Raw genomic sequence first — 19,486 nt, forward strand, 5'->3', positions numbered from 1 at the left:
CCACCGGCGTGCGCGGCGCGCTCCGACGGCCACCCGATCGGTGGACGTGACGTGATACGCGGCGGCGAAAACGGACCGAGCACGGTTGTTACGTTGCCGCGGCGCGACGTACGCGGGCCGGAAAACCGCCACCGCCCCGGGGCCAACGTACCGGAACCGCGGGGGCTGCGACGTCGGCGCGCGGGAAACGAAGGGAGCGAATGGGTGGGGGTGGGGAGAGGCACCGGAAGCGCGTTCTTCCGGAACAGGTTGCGGCCGGTCGCGCGCACGCCCGTCAGTCGATACGCGGCCGCCGCCAACGTCATGGTGCGGTGCCGAGCGCGTGAGTACCGGCCGTGAGAGAGCATGGGTTGCGGGCCGAGCGGCGCGGCCGACCGCCACCGGGCCGACCGGGAACTGTACTTGCCGTCCACCGAGCTGCGTTTCAACGCCGGCCAGATGCAACGGCTCAACGACCACTTACTGCGCGGCTACGAGAACTCCGGTACGACTGCACCGCGCGAACGCGCTCACCCTCGCGCGCGCCATCCGCACGTTTCCCCGTCGCGTCACTTGAGATCCTCGTCCCGTTCGTTTGTCCCGAGTCCGTCGGCCCGAACGCGTTCCAACACATTTCGTCCACTTTCTCGGTATTAAACATAGTTCGCTGTTAGAACGGCTCGCGAGAACGCGTTCGGGGACGAGTGACGAAGTAGACCCGAGTCGGCAAACGTCATTATGACCGGCTCGTCCCGATTTACTTTTTCACCAGTACGTCGCCGGTCCGTAATCGACAACATTTACGATTTTTCATCAGTTGCATTGTGTTCATCGCGCGCGAACCTGTGCACAGTTGTCCTTTTTTGAATTTTTCCCATCGACGACCCTGTTGGCAAGCCATCCGTGCACCGACCATAAGTCTGCCGTCCGTTCGCGTCACGAGCGTCGAGAGACAGCCCACGAGCAAATTCCTTATCAATTATAATATTTCTTATCAAAATTAATAACATAATGACAAAATGGTATCAACATGAACATAGCATGTTTGTGTGTGTCACAAGCAGGTAAATTAAATGATAAACAGCTACATAAAATTAATTTATCCTTAGACTCAAATTTAAAAATGCTACATGGACAAGAATCGAATGTTGTTGTTTCATTAAATGAAAATGTAAGAAAATGTAAGAAAACAAATAATAGATGACTTGAACGAAATTGGCCTCCTTATATCCATAGTGATTCACAGTTTGACCATGCATATGAAAAATAAGACAAATAATATTATGCTACGAAAAAAAATATTATTATAACAGTTTTATATTTTATTTTATGACTATATTATATTGAAAACAGCATTATTATTATTATTATTTTGAAAACAATATTTTTATGACAATTTTATATTTTATTTTATGATTACGACTATTATTTTAAAAACATAATTCACATTGTTATATTAATTTTTTGTATGTTCATGTTGATATCGTTTTGTCATTATGTTATTAATTTTGATAAGAAATATTATATTATGGTTGATAAGGAATTTGCTCGTGGGTTGTTTCTAGACGCTCGTGTTCGCGTCCAACTCCACGGGGCGGGTTTACGGTCCGGTTTTTTTTTTTTTACTCGATAACATGCATACGACGCAACGTACATGCGCATAACGTACAGTTCGCCCGATAATAGACCGACGATCTGTGTACGACTCTTACGCATACTCGCGCGGTACGCATTGTTATCAGACCCGAATTTCATAGCTATTTGTCGCGCGCGGCTGTTGCGTCCGACGTTATTACACGGATCGAAACACTATTGCAGATGTGTACTGTTATCGAGTGGAATAATTGCGGCCGTATTTTTTTACTACCCCAGCGGTACAATATCGGATAGGGCACAGCGTTACCCATGCTCCGTCATTCGAACGTTACTGCGCGCCACTGCCGTATAATTTTTCACTCTGGTACGTCCACTTCGTCTTCCCGTCCGTTAGTATTTTTCCACGTGACCATCGTCACCCACATCGTCCGTAGTACAGCCGGTACGTATGATTCCGTATAGTTGCCGGACAGTTGCAGACATGAACGGATCGCAGTGTTTGTATCGTTAGTGTTAACAGACGGGAGGAAACAGGCTAATCTTACGTTTCTTTCTAAACTTAAAAATTGCGAAGTCGATTCTCCTGCCCTCCTATGTACTAAATCAATTTCAGGGTTCCAAGTTTCTTATCCAGATAATCCTTCACTTTCCATATTCCTTTTAGCCGCCGTAACTATCTAACAAATCGTCCTGTTATCCGTATGATGAAACTGGCCCACAAGAACCCACTCTATTCCTTAGTATTAAATAATAACATTAAATAATTGTCTGGTTGTTCTTTATATCTTAATATTTGTATTTTTTTGTAATTTTTCTTCATAATCATGTATTGCTGTACAATGTAATTGGGCACGCCTCGTATTTAATACAAAATAAATAAATATCGGTGACCAGCGCTTTCGATTCTCATCGAAATTTCGAAAATGTTTGCGTGACGTGACCCGTGCGATCGATCCGCAAGTACATCGTACAGTGAACCGGGATGGTTTTGAGACGCACATTATAAACGTTGCTGATCAATAACTGTTATAAACTGTTACCATTATACTCGTAATTTCGTTCCAACGGAGAACGACTGTAAGATATTAAATGAGCCTGTCAATACGGGGATTCGAACATTATGTTTGGATTTTTTATCTTTTTTTTTTGCGCTTTTAATTTTCGTGTTGATTGTTTTTCCACGGTGTCCGTGTGCACCTATTTGTAAAAGTCGTAAAACTGAATAATTGAAACACGCACTTTTTAAAACGAAAGTAGTACTGACGTGGAGATGTTGCAGTTAACACGTGCGCTCGCTTTTCGTTGTTGATTTATATTTATATTCCAGTGCTACCGTGTCGACAAGTTTAGAGGAAAACAGTACTGGAAAATTAATCAACAACGGTACTACGGTTCGAGTAACTACGGATCGAATAAAATGTTGTAACATCATGAAGTTATCGGATGATGGTTAGAACGAAAATCACACCAGGGGTTCCGCTTATTTTTGTCGAATTGGCAGAGAAATGTGAACGAATAATTTATTTTTTTTAATACGAATGTCGAACGAAACGTGTTTCGCTGTTCATTATAAGTACATAAAATATATGCGTAATATATATAATATTCATGTACCCGCGTACATGTGACGGCGTTATGTCTTATTATCTTATACTCGTAAACAACAATCGCGCATGCATTTTATACTTGAATTATCAATAGCGATGTAGTGTATCTCTTTGATCGGCCAAATAACGCTTTCTCGTTGATATAAAATGTGTGCAAAGAGTCGTCCAAACCTCTCGAGAATGGTGTTTCACCCTTTTAAATAATGACAAAAAGAATCTTTAAATCGATCAAGCGCGAAGCAATATATGTTGGAACGGACGTGAATAGTAAATATATACGTTTCAACTTTCTAATTTCAAAGTATTATACTTTTGACTAATGGTTTCGCATTTAGATATTTTATTTATTTGTTTTTATTTTTACGTTTGTGATCATGGTGATGATTATTTTTCCTTTGGAAAATGTATACTAAAGTAACACGAAAAAAAAAAACCATTCCAATGCAAAATTTTAGATATGTGATATTCACATCTTTGAAGACCGTCAAGTGTTGTGCTTAAACTAACCAACAAATGTATTAAATAATATATACAAACTAAGCGTCGCGTATTATAAATAAATATTACAGTTAATATGCTAGTTAAATTAAATGCAATGTGAAATTTTTTATTATCTAGGTAAAATACAATCAATATCCATTGATACGCAATATAAGTATTTTTAATATTTAGTTTTTTATTATTTATTAGTAAATAAAAACGTATTAAAAATACATTAATAATACTATTAACACAGTACGTTCTTAATATACTGATCACATTATATCTCTTTGATTAATAATTATTACTTCAGATTTGAATGAAAACTAATAGATCTATTGGTCTATAAAAACTGACTTTTGTTGTTGTTGTAAATATTAATTAAATACTACTGTTCATATTTTATTATTCATTTAATTGTGTTTTTTAATCTGAAGAAAAATGTTTTTTTTTTTTGTATTAAAAATATTGCGAAAATATTTTTTACCTTATACGTTCATAAATATTATTGAGTTTTCGAAATTTGTTTCAGTTTAGGTTTAGTTTTATGTCAAACCCTGGTAGCCATGTAATCATGCTAAAAGCATCTACATTTACTAGAACAGTACGGATATCATTAGCGTAGTGATAATTTACTTTGAAATCGTGCTATAATTGATAAGTCTTTAATACTATCGTTTGTGATTTTTTTATTTTCGTGCTACATAAATAAGAAAAACAAAATTGTTAACATTGACAAAAATAACAATTTTATAACTGCTTGATTTTAATAAGAATATGTATCGAATAAAGTTACAACGTATAATGTCACCATAAACATTATCAACTTTTATATACATTTAAAGATATACTTTTTACCTTGCATTGTTTATACAATTTATGTTAAGCAGATATATCAAGCTTTTTCGTCCACTTGACTGATTGTCATTTTAAAATGCATCTGCAAAATAATAACTGTGTCAAAAATCAAAACAAAACAGTTGAAATTTTAATCTATACATGTATTAGCTCAGCAACATTTTACACATTTCATACTGATCTTATTTAAAACTATGTGTACAGATGACTTATCTACTAGCTCAGCATCATTAAACATTGAAGCCATCGTTCATCGTATTGTTCAGCGTTTATTGTGTGGCATCGGAAAGTTGGACAAACGATTCGCCAGCAAATTTTTAATTACCGCAGAACCCATGTCATCCTCAATAAAAGTATGCGTGACAAAAAAATAGCAATAAATAATGATGACAATTAATTAAACACCCCGTTATCAACCTGAAAAAAGTGCACTGAAATTCCACTTAAATTATTTATAGTCTCTACTGAAATAATTGTTTTTGCTTGAAGGGCATGAAACAATTTAAATTCAAAATGTGCACAATATGTCGTTTTATTTTTCTTTTAATCTAACTATTGAATTTCAGTTATCCAAAAGTTTTAGTTACTACGTGCGACTTGACTTATTATCAGAACCAAAAATCTACGAAAATGATTTTGAATATCAAGTTAGATGCGTGATGGAACAGGATGGTGTGCCTCAAGGTTTTGCTAAAATCCGAGTAGTCACCAACAAACCGGAGGAATGGGCTGACCTAATCGATGGCGATGGATACTTGAGACGGTAAAAAACATGCATCAGTATTGTGTAATTGTACTCTGCACATAACGAAATGAATATATATATATAAATGTATACACATACAAATGGACTATGTTTACTGCACCTCAAAGTTTTTACGGCAACATAAACATAAACTACGATTCTTCGTTAATTAATTTTACTTTGTGATTTTTACGATGACGTAAGTTTCAGTTTAACTGAACAAGCAGTCTTCCGTTTAAATAATATAAACCGGAGGAGGGGGTAAAATAATGCGCATAGTTGAAGTCAAATATGTATTTTGCGCTGCTTCCATTTGAAATCCAGTAAAATATACTAAAATAAATAGTATTCATTGGACCCGTCTTATTTGCAAACAGTAAAAACTATAATTTAAGCGGAAAAATAACGTTTATAAGTTTTCGACATCAAAAACTATACATTTAAATTAGTTTTCGTTTAGTTCATGACCGGACGATTCGTAATTCAAGAAATTACGACGTTGTTTACAGAAAACATTTATGATACAGCTAGTAGTAATGGAAATTATATATATATTTTTGTACGCGTACACGCTGAAAAAACTGTTATGGCTAAACATTTGTTATTGCACAGTTGTAAAGTGTTTCGGGTGAAAAATATAACAAACATGGAAATAAAACGTTCAAAATAGTTAGTTAAATGATTGAGACGACTTCTGGCTGCAAATACCACTACTATTACAAATGATAATAAAAAAATAATAATTGCCGTACACTCGAACACGGCCAATGTCGATATTTCCATTGCACTGCTGTAAAAACGCGGAATCGAAGTGGATAATAAAAGGGTAGACATTAAGGATTGTTAAACTCAAATCCCCGCAATCGACTGTCATCTGGGATTTATTACTGCGTTTGACAAAAAAAAAAAAAACTTTTATGTGATGTATATACAATAAAACACATTTCTTGCTACCGTTCGAAATAGGTCAGATCCGCGAGATGTGCGTATACGTTATCACGCGCTGTTGTGCCGAGTAGTCATTATCATATCGTCTAAGTTTCAGCGTTTAACGATATTTGCGCTCCGCAATATTCATAATAATGTAACACATTCGTTTATCATACAATATCATGTCGGGTTTTAATGACCATTTTTCATGAAATATGTTCCAACGGAAATTAATGAAACTTGTCAATTCTTAACATATCCGGAGATCCAACAATTTGATAGCACATGGTTCGGTATCGCGTCATTAATCACGTTCACGATTTTTCGCATGACACATTTAATTATAATGTTTGTCAAATATCCTTCGCGGAGTGTTGTGGGATATGCGAACAAACTTTTCTTATTAAAATAAAAAAAACCTATTATTTTGATCCCTTACCCTTCGTATATTGTATGTAGGCGTTAACCGGGAGAAAGTTGTCTTTTACTTTTATCACACACTACGTTTGTTGACACGCTCGTTTGTAAGGTATTTTTTTCTTATATCTCGACGAATCCGTGTAGTTTTACGAATAAAATCGATCAAACAAATCTGCTGCAATCTGATTAATGTCATATTAAATTTACTTCGTATTTATTTACTAAAGATACGATGAAATATTAATTGGAAAACAACTATCGTAATATTGTCACATTTCATGCTTATTGCAGTGATTCGACGGTGGTTTTGAAGTAGATGATTTCGTAATTTCAGGGACAATGTGAAACTGCGCTTCGTCGAGCTGTTGGCCGCGTCCGCCTCCAGGAACGACTTGGTCGGTCGACCCGAAGACGTGGACGAAAGCTACTTGTGTGGGTGTCCCGGTAAAATCGTCGACGCAGAGTTGCTACACGAAATCCTCAAGAGTCCCGCGGACGAACAGGTGTTTTTCGGGATGGGTAAGCGTGCGGAAAAATCGATCGGATCCGTCGGGGGTATTCGGGTTTCACAGTTTTTTATTTTTTTGCAATAAGGGCAAATCGGTTCCAGTAAGTTTCCTGATCCGAGAGACTTGCGGATCTCCGTCGTCGAAGACGCGCAATGCGTCAAGTTACGCATATCCGGTCCGAAGACATCCGGTGACATCGCAGTCGTCCTGCTGCCCACCATCGAGTTATCCGGTTGGCCCAAGAACACGGACATCCTGTCCAGAATACCGCTTACGCATCCTGATATACTGATACATCAACAAGCCACGACTATGGTAAGCGCTTTATCGTTCCACAATCGTAATACATTCATCAGCTTCATGAACGGAGCTCAATAATAATCATTATTTCCCAAACTTGGAACATTATTTAACAGCGGTCTCCAGTCTTGTAGTACACGAACTTGAATACAATCTTTTAATTGAGAAGAAAATATCATCATTTCTATAATAGTCATAGGCAGGTTTAAATGTACGTATTATACACGTAATGTAACTGGCACGTGCGGACTATAACAAAAAGTTGAACTTTTGTTTGGGTTCGCGCAATAGTGTATGAAGTATACAATATTCCTGACGTATGACATAACCTAACCTAAACGTCGATCTGAGTATAAAATCGCTTGAAAGCATTTTCAGAAAACGCTAGACGTGTTCGTTAACGGTAATTGACGTTTACCGAAACTTTTGTACGATGCGAAAAGTCCAATTGAAATTCAGCTAAACTTTTAATAATTACGACCCGTACAAAACTTCGTCCTAGGTGTAGCTTGAAAGAGCAAATATTATTAAACGATGAATTCATTATGCAAACATTTAAGGGTTGGTAGCTGAATACACGAATGGACCCGACGGTTTAGACCATACATGTATTCGAATGAATCAAATTATTCGTATAGATTGGTCATTTTCGACATATTACGATGGAAATCAGTTTTCGAAAGCAACGATCCCCCCTCATACTTCTTTAAATTATCAAGCGACACGTTTCTAAATATATTCGGATTAACCATACGTTTATCTTAACCTCTTCGATCTCCATTCCTGCGGTATTATTATTGTTGAGCTTTGGGGTCGCATAGCCGTTTTTTAAAAAAACAAATACATAATTGGCATAATGTTACGATCTCGATTCAATACGATATGATCGATCATTTACGCAGGGGTTCTACGTGGTGCCGGTAGCGCCGCACCCGACGGTCCGGTGCTACAACCGACCGGCCACGTGGCAGATTCGGTTCCCGGCGGCGGAGTGCCTGTACCAGACGCACTACTCGGAACGCAGCGTGGTGAGCAACATCTACCACTTCCTGCGGACCAAGGTGCCGGCGCTGCGGAAGGGCGAGCACCGGGTGTGCGTGATCAGCGGCCACATGATCAAGACGGTGCTGTGGTTCCGGCTGGAGGCGTGCGGCCGCGTCGAGGACTGGGACCACCGGCGCGTGGCCGAGCACGTGCTGTGCGTGCTGGACTCACTGGTGGCCGCGCTGCGCGCGCAGCACCAACGGTCGTACTTCTTCCCGCACGCCAACGCGGTACTGGACGCGCCGCGCGCCTGCCGCACCGCGGTGCCCGAGGACGATTACCAGAACGACGTGGAGGTGCTCGAGTCGTACATGTACGGGCTGTTCGAGAAGTCCGTGGGCAGCGACTCGATCGTCACCGGACAGGCGTTCCAGAACACGGACACGGACTACTGGCAGAACCTCGAGTCGGTCATGTTGCATAAGTGGCACCGGGTGCTGGACACCATGCGGGACCCGAGGCCCCGGGGGCCGGATTACACGCGCAAGCAGGTCGAGTACGTGGCCGAGGTGTTCAAGGGAATGTTAGCCACCAGGCACCACGTGAGTATGGACCGCGGTCGCGCGCGCCCCGGCCCGCTAGGTCCCCGGCGGCGTACGATTGTCGTTCTGCTGCTCCAGATTTTATTCACCCGCGCAGTGGTTCGCAGCGTTCGGTTGTGACGAGACGAGAGGCGACGTGACGTCAATAGCGTTTGAACAACAATCGTCCGATCGACGAGTTTTGTGAATCGATCGCAATATTTTGTCGACCACGAATCGATGAAATCGGGGACCATGCTCGGATTCTGATGCGCGATCGCTTCTGGCCGACGGCACGCGGCTTGTTACAAATCCTTTGCGAAATAACGACATCGGTTCGGTCCCGACCGGAAGACGTCATTGTGTCGACTTTACGCTTGCCGGACAGTTACTAATAAATATTTGCGATCGACCTGTGGGTCGCGTATGTACTACGACGGTTCCGTAAAGGCAAAACGATCAACGATATACGTGTTGAACCGTACCCACAAAAATTTTTTCTATACGTTCGCCGTGTTTGAATTATTCGTATATCTTGTATCCGTACTACTTTTTCGTCCGTGCGCCAACACGAGTGTCGATTTGATGTTACACCGTAATATTAGTAACGTTTCGACGTACACCGGATGCGATAAAGACGATATACACGTAATCCGTGGCGCAAATAATCTGCGAGTATTAACGAAGATAAACGACTCAAGTTCTCGCGTCGTTATCGCACGTCGCACGAAAAACATTTATAAGCAAAGCCTAGTTTACGTATATGACGCGCGCACTAGTCGTTTTCTTAAGGTCCTGTTCGACGCACGTAGAATCACAGATGAAATACATATTTCTGAAACACGAAACTGGTCAACTCTATGGACTCAATGTTCCCGCGTAACCGGCCGATCTGTGAAACATGAGTCTTTTGGTCCGCACACGGAGCGATCGATACGCGACGCGATGTGTGCACGATCTATGCGATTACGCGTGCACACACGAAGGGATGGTCATGCGATTATTCGACCGCGTGTCGGCTTCTTTTTTCCTTCTTTTTTTTTTTTTTTAAATATTTTTTTCCGCCCACTCATAACGTTCGCATGCGTCGTCCCTGCGACAATATGCATACATATACGTAATAGTGTATACGTTCAACGTGGTGTCACGGTCGCACAAACGTGTGCGCTTGTTCGGAACCGAAATACGCTCGCGGGCGTCATTAAAAACAGTACAATGGAAATTGCACGGAACGCGCGTACGACACTACCGGTTTCCGCGCCGACAATCGTCACGAGAACGACTCCGTACACAATAGTAATAAAATTATCGGGTGAGACACCGCCGTACATTTTCGACCGTGACCCTCCCCCCCCCTTCGCAATTAAGGTGAATGTACGATTTTCGAAACATGCGAAAATATGCCTAGTGCCATACGTCGTTCGGCCAACATTCACAAATTATTGTTTTTTACACCGTTTTAATGTCGAATCGAAAACGCGTACCATCGGCGAAAGGGGGCATGTAAACTCCCCTAAAGTATTGTAAATTTCCCTAAAAATATTTTGCTATTGAATAACACGTATGTAAACCTTCCCTAAACTGAAAGGGTCTTGCAAACTTTGGTCTTCATTATGAATCATGAGTAAATTTATCACTGTACAACGAACTAACCGAATGCACAATTTTTAAACCTAAAGACTAGGCAGAGGCTTCTTTCGAATCGAAAAAAACAACGAATGCTTGATAATCATTTCAAACGTTATTACCCCGTGGTTGAGCATTATCCAAGTTAGGTACGGCCAGTACCGACATCGTCGCTCAGAAGACCATCGATTGTGTAGTTCATATACAAATCTGTGGTAAAAAAAAAAACTCCTTTAACGTATTCCGTTTCCATTCCGATCCGTCTAAATGATGGTGATACAACGACGTAGTCGATTACAGTTGCGGCAGTTTCAAATCTGTTCTCGAAGTCTTTATCACAGATTGAATAGCTCATTGTGGTGAATGTCGAACACGATTACACTGCCGCTCTGAAGACAATTTTGAATCATCGCTTTCAATCCCCATTTTAGTCTTATTAATCTCCTTAATGGACTTTAATATTCACCGAACGTATTATATGCAAACGTTATGCAATTTGTTCGAAACCGACAGCGTCCAGATTGATAATCAGTCTTTATATAATAATGTTATTACTTCTAATTGTTTTCACTTCAAACACATAATTTAGATTTTTACGATTTATTTTTATATTTTATCATTCGAGATTCTTATTTCTATGTATCATATATCTTTTTCGTTCATATCGATAAAAATTTCCATCGAAAAAATCTGAAACATTTGTAGGTGCCAATTAGGATCTATTCATATTTTCAAGATACTCGAGTCACTTGAAAAAAAAATTATTCTGTCATTGTCAAATTCGAAACGATCACTAACGACCCTAACCATTAAAAAAAAATATGATTTTTCATTATAATTTTAATTTAAAATTAAAAACTAAATTAAAATTAAAACTTTCTAGGTGATATTACACTAATATATTTAACCGTGTTATGAAATCCGAGGTATGTTAATATTATGATGCGATACTAGATTTGAGTCTAAACAAATTTGGAAATACTAAATTTATATTTTTAGTGTCTCGCGGCGAGACACTATATTTCTCTATTACCATGTAACAATGACCAAAAACAACTATTGTAGAATCTAATATATGTTACAGACAATGTAAACAGTTGGATAATTTCCGACATTGACCGGATGATGTTAACATATATTATAGTCAGCCATGTGTGGTGAATGTCTGATAAACATAGTATTTTTATGTAAACAAAAGTATCGTAAACTATTTGTTCAAAATGCCTTTATGTTAGGATTTAACACACGCGATACTGTAACACAGTAGATGGGCGTCATCAAGTACTCATTGTGCGTACAAATTTATTTAAACATCAAAAAAAAAAAAAACAATTTTTTCTTCTTCTATTTTGTCAATATTAAATTCCATGGTTTGTCGATAAAACAGCTGAGATAGATCTAAAAAGTAGCGCTTATAGTTGTATTAATTTTTCAGGACTTTTCAATATTTCCCTGAAAACTATAACGGGAAACACGAAAAAACCAACAACTTAAAAGTATCGTGTACGTTCGATTTACAACTCGCGGAAGTGTAACTTGTATAACTTTCCAGCACTTTAACAGCTCTGAAAGTTGTGTTCTGAAAACCTCGTAAAAAGAATTATCACTGAAATACGTCTCGTAGCGATAAATAATTCACGGCGAGGAATGTCTAGAAATGCTCTTTCCATCAATGTTACTCTTTGTTCATATCTTATGCTTAACAGATAACAGTGTGTATTGCTATTGGAAACAAAAATAAAACGTGACAAGATTTGAAACCATGAATATAACGCAGTATCAAATAATTGGTTCTCGCGCATTATCAGTTAGTGTACTAAGATCAATCGATTTTCGAACTCCTTATATCGTGGACAATTAATGTTGAAACTTGTCTAATATTGTAATACCATCTAATTTTTGACGTTACCACGGTGACATTGATTACATTGTTAAATTAATCTTTCACGTGTCATGCTATATTATAATGAATTTACGTATACATGACGTGGTCTTCGCTTTACAAACCGAGGGTTTTCAAGCTCGTTAAACGTACTACACGTATAATAACGCGATGTATACGCGTGGTGTTCGAAAAGTGAATTAATATAATATTATATTATACATGACACCTCAACACATAATATTTATGGCTGATAGTGTCCGATGAAATGTCATCTTTAAAGAATACACGAAATATAATCATGTACTTTTATGATTTTGAATAAATAACTCCTTCGCATTGACGACGGTTGAATAAGACGAATACTGCCTGTGGAGTTTGAGAATTAAAAACTTCCGATTCCAGTACTGAATAACTAAAATGTGTAGGATTTTTGCGTACGTTGTTGTCGAAGGAATTTTCAATTATACCAACACATTGTGTACAACTGGTTATACTCGTATAGTGCCTATTGTGTAATTATACGGTACAGTAGACTCTCGATTGTTCGGAAACCTCAATAAATCGATCAAAACGTTTGTTTCGCGCGAGAAAACTTATAAATTGAAGAAAACAATGTGTTTCGACGCGTTCGATAATAATTAAGTGCGAGATGGTGGGTAACACTCTAAACTTCGAATATTTTTTGTCACAACCTTTGCAACTCGATCGTTTTGAAATGATGCTTTTGCACCGGGACGGTTGTCGACAGTCACGCGTTCCAGCAGCAACGCTCTTACAACGCGTTTACGATAAATAATTATTATTTTTTTTTTTAATTATTAAAGTAATCATCAATCTATACAAATGTTTGTACATATTTGTACATTTTAAATGAATATAACATAACGTATATAACGGATAGGAAAAGACACCCATTGGTGACACCCAGCATGTATATTAATTTATTTTATTTTTAATTTTTATTTAATTATTAATTTATTTATTTTTATTTTTTTATTTATTAATTAACACCCGCATTTATATAAGTGAATGTAAGAAAATTACATTATATTAAGAGGTATCTGCAACGTTTTCTTTTTAGTCTGCATATTGGGTTGTTAGGTAATGTGTAAGAAAACAATTCGGATATGGGAGGATTATTATTTGACTAAAGTTTATTATGATATTTAATTTTTAATATTCATTTTGGAACGTAAAAGAGGTCTGAGAAGATGAAGGCGGGAATTTAGAGCTTTGCGTTTGTTTTTGATATGTAAGACCCAAGTCAGTCTTCTATCTAGGATTAGACCCAGATATTTTTTAGTTTCAGGGCTGATGGGAATAGGGATATTGTTCCATGTGACTGGTGGACATGATTCATTTTTAAGGGTGAACGGTAGTGTGTAAGATTTTGACTCATTTATTTTTATTTTCCACCGCTTAGTCCATAGGTAAATATATTTAAAAACCGAGCGGCGGACCACTGAGGCGGCTGCCAGGCACGTGGCACGCGGGAAACCGCCAACGATTCCCGTCGTCGGTTTATCGTTGGCGGGTGCGACGAACGGGTCGCTGATGTTTCGATCACTTTGCAGGTGGTGGCAGGGGCGGGTGAATCGTCGTCCGCCTGGCACTTCCTGACGGAAGAGAAAATCCCGCGGTGTAGCAACGGGCCGCCGGCTGGAGACGAGATCGGGCTGGACGCCGCGTACCTGGTGTCCGTGATCGCGGAACAAGCGTTGGCCGTGCACGCGGCGGCGGCGCGGAAAACGGACGCCGGGCGACGACCGCCGTGCTTCGCGACAGCCTCGGACCGCGAGACCCGTCGCGGCCGCCGTCCCACCGTGGCGGCACGACGACGCCGCGGCGCGCCGGCCACCGAGGACGGGCCCGAAGCGGTGCGCCGGCTGCTGTGCGACGTGTACGCCGACGCCGCAGCGGCCAACATCGCGGGCGACCCGGACCTGGTGCGCTTCGTTCTGGGCCGCCTGCACGCCGTCGCCGCCACCACACCAGCCGGCCGCCGGTTGTTCCGGTGCGGGCGGCGCCGCGGCGTGCTAGGCCCGCCGCTCGAGATGTTCCTGCGCCAGCTGTACGACGTGTCGCACACCACGTGCTGGCACCTGGACGAGTGGCGGCGCCGGTGGGACCGGGACGAGCTGCGTTCGCTGGGCGCCTTCGTCAAGCTGGTGTGCCGGGAACGAGTGCCGCCTGCCGAAGCGCTGCTGGACGCCATCGACAAAGGTATCGCGCGCGGTGCGTAGTTATTACTGAGGGGGCGGAGAGCGATTCATCCGGATATTTTAAACGCGCGACGTCCACTAAGCGATTCCGACGGGCACGCTCAAGCGTTTCTGAGCTTTCGCTTAGCGCGTGCTGATTTTATTTTTCAACCGAGATGACGTGCCGGAAAATGTTGCTCACTGTAAGCGCTGCATTAACTTTCCGGTTAAATGTTCGATTTTTAGTGGTAATAATTCCTTAGTTAAGACGTACAACATTAGTTAATTCATATACCGATTCACGTTGAGATCCTTTTCTACGTTCGCCCTCATTTTTGGATCTATTTTTGCGATCCGGGTGTCTAGGATTTCAAAAAGGCTTCCTGTACGAAAACAGTAGTAGCCGTTTCGTTTGCACAGAATTCACGCGGAAGACATGTAAAAGAAACTTTTGCTTTTAATCGTCCAATATGAAACTATTTTGTTCTTTCAGCGATTACCGCGCGTGTGGCGCTACACGCTACACACGACGCGAATTTGGTGGGGATAGATAGTACATGTGCAACTATGTATCGCTTTTATTGTATCAACCGATGTATGGTGAAATCACTAAACGGTATCTCAAAATGCAAATCACTCTTGGTGGGGACGCGCGTCAGATTGGCATTACGAGCCTTTTGTTCGGTAGAAAAAAAAAAAATTATAAAAATATTCTAGATCGGTCGGATGTGCGATTGATATAACGAAAACTGTATTTTTCGGGGTGCAAGTATATGTAGGAGAAGCGGATAAATAATCACTAGTAGATCTCAGAAGTTTTATACGGTCGACCGTGACCGCTTTCGTGTGTCCTCGGTCGTACGAAACGTTGCCGTTTGTTGCAGGTTGGTCGTGGGCCGACAAATTGCTACTGGCCGTGGTCGAGTTCCAGGACGGCGTGGACATCATCTGCACGCCAGGACCGGGAACCGTTCACCGTTTCACTATATCGCTTCCGGAACCCGAACAGGAAACGTTCGCGTCCCGCAGCCTGGGCAGGGCCGCGAACAGACAACGTTGTTCCGCTCGAGCGGACACGGTGTCCAATAAATTCAAAACAGTTAGAGGTAGGTGGATCGTGCTGCTGGTATGTTTTCCGCATTCTAAAACGAGATCCTCCTTCTCCCTCTCCCCTCCCCCGTCGTTGTATTTCGTGTTTTCCATCGGCAGACGGATCACCGGCCGTCAGCCGCCGGCGGTGACCTCTTTCCGTCCGAAAATAAATAAAAACCAACTTTACCTCTCGGTGCTCCCTCCTCGACGTCCCAAACCGTTCCTGAACATGCACGCACTGCAGAGTCTTATCCGAAACACGTGTGCAAAACAAAACGTCTCCACGTAATCTTTTACCTCCGCTTCGGTTTCGCTTGTCTCCCGCGTCGATATATGTTATAGTGATACGTGTTCTGGTCCCGACAGGCATGTCGTTTTTCGATGCAGACAGTTCGCTTAACGACGACAAGAAAAACGCTCCGAGGACGACGTTAACGTCGTACGCCCGATTGCAGCGCCAGAGCCCCATGACCTCGACGATCTCGGTCAACAGGTACAGGAGCAACCACCGGGTCCTGGGCAACATCGTCAACGCCCTGATCAACCTGCAGAAGTACACAGTGAGTCGAGTCCGTCGTTATATAATAGTCCGCCTACTGTTGCACGCACGCCGAGTAATTATAATAATATTAGTTCACGACAACGTGGAACGTGCCCTTGACGTAGTGCTTTTGAACATGTCACATGGAGTCGGTAATAGAATTGGTACCGCACGCGTTCGCAAAACATTCATCAATAGTGCTTCCCCTGTTAGCTCGAACACGTGTTTTTATTTCGAGGTAAAATAAAAAACAATTCGCATTTCACATGATCGCGAAAAAATAACAACCAATTATAACCTCAAAATAGCTTTTTACGAAACTGTCGAAACAAAGATCGGTCGTCATCGTCACTCCACGGAACTATAATTGTACATTATTCGAATTTCCCATAATAATTATGAATATTTCAATACTATCGCAGATAACAGTATATAATCGCCATGCATATCATATGAATTGTATCGAATGACGTTATATGAATTTTTTTTGTTAATAACAAAATTTAAATGAATATTCTTTCGGAACAATTTTTATTTTATTATTTTCTTTTACGTAATATCATAATAATTATCATAATATTTGTTAAAAAAACGAAACATATGTTTTTACAGTAAAACATGTAATTATTGACTTTCATATGCATAATAACCATTTGTGTACCTCGTACAACCTACCGAAAATTACATGATCAGAGAAATTCAATGCAAAGGTCATGATCACAAGTAGTGTATTGAGTTAAATCAGTTTTCGGAAAAATGTAAATAACACACCACTCTTCTAAACTATCGAAAAATATTACGTTTCTTTTATTTCATTTTCTCAACATTTACTCACGTAGGATACAAAAAAAAAAAAAAAATTATCTTCATTCATGTCATACATAATTTCACAATACCCGTTGGATTAAAAAAATAAAAATCGTTAGATTAACGAAATTATAATTACCCAACATCAAATTTAATTGATCAATATTTATTATCGTTAACGTGTACATAGTAATACTGCAAACACGTGAGAGCAGGTGATTTCCTAGTGAATATTTTGATTCGACCACAAGCTTTGTACATGAACGATGCCTGATTAGTAATTAAGCTTCTACACGAATCCAAAATGTTCTTAGTAGTATATTTTAGGTTTTAATTAAACATTCAACTACTTGTATTAGTTATATACTTTATTGATTGTAAAATTAAGACACTTTTATATATCACACGAAATCGTTGCATCCGAATAGTAATAACATATTTTAAAAATTAAAAACACTGATTTCACAATAGTTTTACTGATAAAAGTGAAAACGACTAAATAATATTCAATTTAAACCGATTACACTATTATTTTTTCTCATTACCGTAGGAAAATTTGGTCAAAAATGAAGTTGAATAATTCCATAAAAATAAATGTTATCAATCCCAAATGATAATTAACCAATTTTATTATAAAAAGCTTAATTAAAAAATTAAAGTTTATAAAAGTAAAACAAAGGGAACGAAAATTGGTTTTATTCATGGGGTAGTTTTAAAAATTGAGTATTCATTATTAATAAATAGGGCTCGAATTTTAAAGCACAATTAATAACAAAAAAAAAAAAAAAAAAAAAAAGTGAGAAAAAAAAAAAAAATATATTTTTTTTAAAAAAAAAGCAAAAAAAAGTTCGATCAAAAATTAACCTTAACTAGGTATAAAATTGAATAAAAAAAATTGAAAAATTGATTTAAATAAAAAAAAAAAAATAACTACCATTTATTTTGCTAGATTGTTATTACTGAAACTGACTATTGTCAAACAATAAATTGTTATACATTAAGAATAAACGCTCTACATCTTCCGCTGAATTGATAAGTGCATAGCGGTTTCTTTTGAATCAAACCCAAGATAATTATTATTTTATGAAACGCCACACAGTTTATTGTTAATTTATTTTAATTGTTTTCAACCTTTGTCTTTTGAAAGAACGTGGTTTAATTTAATAATCCAATAACCATTTAGTCCGTATTCCGAATTTTTAAATTTCTTATTAATTTAATTTACATTTTTTTTTATTACTATAGTATAATAAATATATTAAAATGCAACAGCTGGAATAATTGCAAAAAACCATTTATATAAAAAAAAAATCCCCGAAAAAAGCAAAAATAAAATGGTTTATTTGGAATCAGAGTGACATGAAATAAATTTGTGTATAAAAATTAGATTTCTATCTCATATTTAAAAAAGAAAAATTATATTATTTAAAATCCGAGCTCTATTAATAAGTATAAAATTGCATTTGAAGAATGTTACACAATGCCATTCGAGTTATCTTGGATTTTTTATTAATAAACTCGAAAGTCAACTACGAAAAAGCAAGTTTGTTACAATTTTTAAGTTTATTAACAATTAATGGTTATAAAACTGAATAATAATAAATATTTTTTTATACAATATGCATCAAACCGTATAATTAATATTATTATTATAATATTGTAATATCATACTATCTTAATCATTTTATTCATTTTATCCACAATGATTTCATTAAATCAGAATACTTTATTCGACTATAAATATTCTCTGTGTTAATTTTTACAACTACGATAGATTATACTTGCTATTGAAAATTATATTTTTTATAATATTTCCATAAATTATAATATATACGTCAATCCTACATCTGTATTTTACTAGCATTCATATTTGCCTGCAGGTATTGTAACATGTTCAGTTAAAATATTATCGGTTGCAGGTGTACAGGAGCTAAAATATAACTTAAAATAAACACATTTATGTTCGAGAATTGAAAATAATTATAGGTGTACATGCATATACGTATATGGATACATAATTCTTTAGTTGTAGATTTGTGTTTGCACGTATTTTGAATTGTACTATGTATTTCAAATCTTTTTTCATCACGTTTATTTTGCACGCAAATACTTGAATACTAATATGGTTAAAATGGCGTATTTTCTGTAATTTAAAAATGTTTAATTATTTAAATGATAAAAAAAACGACGTTTTTATTCATATTCACGCCTACACCTGGCACTTGGGACAAATGGTTTATAATTACAATCGTGCTCTAAACATATACAACACGCGTTAGTGGACGCGTACAAGTTGAATATGATCGATATTTTTGAACTTTTTGCAGACAGTTCACGTCTTGCAA

General features: G+C 38.6%; 1 protein-coding gene across 1 annotated transcript in view; it reads left to right on the forward strand.

The window, feature by feature from the left end:
- Positions 1-291: 291 nt before the first annotated feature.
- Positions 292-19,486, forward strand: part of LOC112679494 — a 41,838-nt gene continuing 22,643 nt past the window's right edge. Inside the window, exons 1-9 of the mRNA XM_025549319.1 lie at positions 292-484; positions 4,725-4,873; positions 5,087-5,283; positions 6,950-7,134; positions 7,210-7,439; positions 8,327-9,010; positions 14,075-14,723; positions 15,586-15,807; positions 16,160-16,353. Coding sequence (XP_025405104.1) covers positions 346-484; positions 4,725-4,873; positions 5,087-5,283; positions 6,950-7,134; positions 7,210-7,439; positions 8,327-9,010; positions 14,075-14,723; positions 15,586-15,807; positions 16,160-16,353 — 2,649 coding nt within the window. The 5' untranslated portion in view covers positions 292-345. The remainder of the gene's footprint in view (positions 485-4,724; positions 4,874-5,086; positions 5,284-6,949; positions 7,135-7,209; positions 7,440-8,326; positions 9,011-14,074; positions 14,724-15,585; positions 15,808-16,159; positions 16,354-19,486) is intronic.

Source organism: Sipha flava, unplaced genomic scaffold (assembly GCF_003268045.1).
Source record: "Sipha flava isolate LNK unplaced genomic scaffold, YSA_version1 163_pilon_pilon, whole genome shotgun sequence".
NCBI lineage: Eukaryota > Metazoa > Arthropoda > Insecta > Hemiptera > Aphididae > Sipha > Sipha flava.